This window comes from Crocodylus porosus, unplaced genomic scaffold (assembly GCF_001723895.1).
Source record: "Crocodylus porosus isolate Cpor-Errol unplaced genomic scaffold, CroPor_comp1, whole genome shotgun sequence".
NCBI classification, from domain to species: Eukaryota; Metazoa; Chordata; order Crocodylia; family Crocodylidae; genus Crocodylus; species Crocodylus porosus.
Genome location: NW_017728951.1, coordinates 39,802,056 through 39,804,569, shown reverse-complemented (window position 1 = coordinate 39,804,569; position 2,514 = coordinate 39,802,056). Strand labels below are relative to the sequence as shown.

Genomic DNA, 2,514 nt, shown 5'->3' with positions numbered 1-2,514 from the left:
GCTCCCGTCGCTACATACATCCCCCAAGGGAGGTATAGGGGGCATGTGCCTCCCAGGTCTGTGCATGGGGCATGGACAGGCTGCTGCTACGGGCTGGGGCTGGGGGTGGTGCCAGGCTCTTTCTAGCAGGGGAGGCTGGCCTGGGACTGTTTGGGGTGGGCAGCGGTAGTGCTGGGGGGAATTATGGGGGGTACCCACACCATAGACCCAGTCCCGGTGCCATCGTCACCACCCGCCCTGAGTGCAGCCTGAGCCCAACCCCCACCAGGAACAGCCCGATGTTGCCTCTGGCCTTCGCTGGCAGCTGACCCTCGCCCCACACACAGATCCGGGGGGCACATGCCCACTATGCCTACCTCGGGGATGCATGCAAGAGGGGGAGCCACTGCCTACTCTTTGTGCCCCCCGGAGGAGCCGCTTGTGGCTCCATCCTGTGCCACCTTGGCTGGGTAGTGCCTGCCCCAGCCCCACTGCCTCCCTCACTGTGGAGGTGTCTATCTGCTCCCCCACCCCCTTCCACCCTAACAGACTTACCAGCTGGATGCTGCTCTCCAGGCTGCCAGGCTGAATATTGGCAATCAGATTGGTATCAGCCAATTATGACTCGTCAATAATCAGACATGGTTATCGGAAAAAATCTTTATCAGTACACCCCTAGTATAAGGCATAATGAATTACATGGATTATCAGTAGTGCTGTACTTAAAAAAAAAATGCTGTTGGTGTAAAAACAACACTATAAAAAATCTTACCTATACAAAATACTCAGCTTCAGGATGCTGGTGATGATGAAGATCCTTTTCCCTAGGTATTTTGATTTCCATATGTGCAAGGGATCGAATCAGTAGACTTCATGCACACAGTAAAAGATATCCCAAAGACTTCAGGCTATGGGCAGACAAGATCAGGTATAGATTCAACTAGAGGCGTTTCCTTCCTCATTCATTTAGAATGATGGGTAAATGAGGAATATCTACTTTCCTGTTTAAAGCAGTTTGTTTGTTGACTTAAAAGACTGTAGTTGTGTCCAGTTCAGCTATCCACATAATTAGCACGGTCAGAGTCATATCCTGCAGTTTTATCTGCATGAAAACTGTTGGAACAGGACATAAGTGTGTATGCAGGATGTGAATACATTATTGTTATTATTTTAACACTTTTGCTGCTTTGCCTCCACTACACATGCTGTGCTGCTTATATCTTATTGACTTTCTTTTGAAGTTAGGGGGATGTTAAGATAAGCCTGATCCACTCAGCAGCAAAAAGAATTGGTGTTACACCACTCGGACACTCCAGGAACAGTCAAAGTAATCAAGTGGCTTTAAGTCCCTTGATTCCTACCTGCAAAATATTTGCCATGCACTGTTCTATATCTCAAGTTGAAGTCATGATTGTCATTGGACATTCCAGGAAAGCAGATTAGATAAGCAGTTGTAAAGCAATTAACCAGTTCCTTTGGCTAGTTTCTTACCTATTCTTTTAATACCATTTTATTAGAAAAAGTATATGTTTTCAACTTCTTTTGCCTTTACTGACCTATCAAATTTGCATTTTGTTAAGCAATACGAGGATTCTCTCCGCAACACAAAATCTGCAGTTTTGAAGAGGCAAAAGGTTTGGATAGGATCAATGAGAGAATGCCACCAAGAAAAGATGCTCTTCAGCAAGATGGTATTAGTTCTGTAAACACAAATGCCAGTGGAAACAATGGAACTGGTAACAACAATGCACAGTGACTGCTCCAATTTCTGGTTTACTCACATATGTCTTGTCTGAGAATTCCTAGATTTACTGCTTTCTGACATGACAACAGATGAAATAGCCAGGGGGATCAGTCAAACTGACTACTTAATGTGATATGGAAAACAACCTGATCCCACTGAAGAGAAACCATCATGCTTTTGAGACAACTGCCCCTCTGTATAAGTGATGACTTGAACATCTCTTCGGCATGCTTCTTCTATTGGCAGAAAATCCATTGCTGACTGCTGAACCTTGGAGAGATCTGGGAAAATAATTGGGCTGTTATCACTAAAGCACATCTAGACTAGCATCTTATGCTTATCATTGTCAACACTTTTAAGTTTACAAATGGGATGTTCTTTTCAGTAGAGCTAGATTTTTTTTAAATCAGACTTTTAAATACAGCCCTTAGAGCTAACTATTTATTAATGGACTTTAGTTCATGAAATGTCTTTAAAAGATGGAATAGAATGGTCTTAAAAAATCTGAGGCTGCAAAAAACTGTATTTTAAATAGAGAAAAATGCCAAAAATCTCAGTTGGTTATTCTATAAAATGCTGACCTCAGGTGCACTCCTTAGATACTGCTAATTCTGTATTTTGTAGTTATGGCTTATCAGAAGAAGATTTCTACATAGGAAAGTTTATTACTTGAACACAGATTAAAAAAATATATTTAATTTAGAAATTTTTTTCCCAGCTTTTTCAAAACTCTCCCCACTTTGAAAAATTTTTTAAATTATATCTATCTATCTATCTATCTATCTATCTAT

At 42.1% G+C, this 2,514-nt stretch overlaps 1 protein-coding gene and 1 long non-coding RNA gene across 7 annotated transcripts in view; one reads left to right on the top strand and one right to left on the bottom strand.

Annotated features, from left to right (window-relative positions):
• PPP3CB (protein phosphatase 3 catalytic subunit beta) overlaps window positions 1–2,471 on the top strand; it is an 81,608-nt gene extending 79,137 nt beyond the window's left edge. For 3 of the 6 annotated variants that reach the window (XM_019555657.1, XM_019555655.1, XM_019555654.1), the window contains exon 13: window positions 1,560–2,471. In XM_019555657.1, coding sequence (XP_019411202.1) covers window positions 1,560–1,735 — 176 coding nt within the window. In that variant the 3' untranslated portion in view covers window positions 1,736–2,471. The remainder of the gene's footprint in view (window positions 1–1,559) is intronic. The other 3 variants (XM_019555656.1, XM_019555652.1, XM_019555651.1) reach the window with 1 other exon arrangement.
• The window catches only part of LOC109323971, a 4,058-nt gene continuing 3,344 nt past the window's right edge, over window positions 1,801–2,514 (bottom strand). Inside the window, exon 2 of the long non-coding RNA XR_002104805.1 lies at window positions 1,801–2,510. This is a non-coding gene — a long non-coding RNA (uncharacterized LOC109323971). The remainder of the gene's footprint in view (window positions 2,511–2,514) is intronic.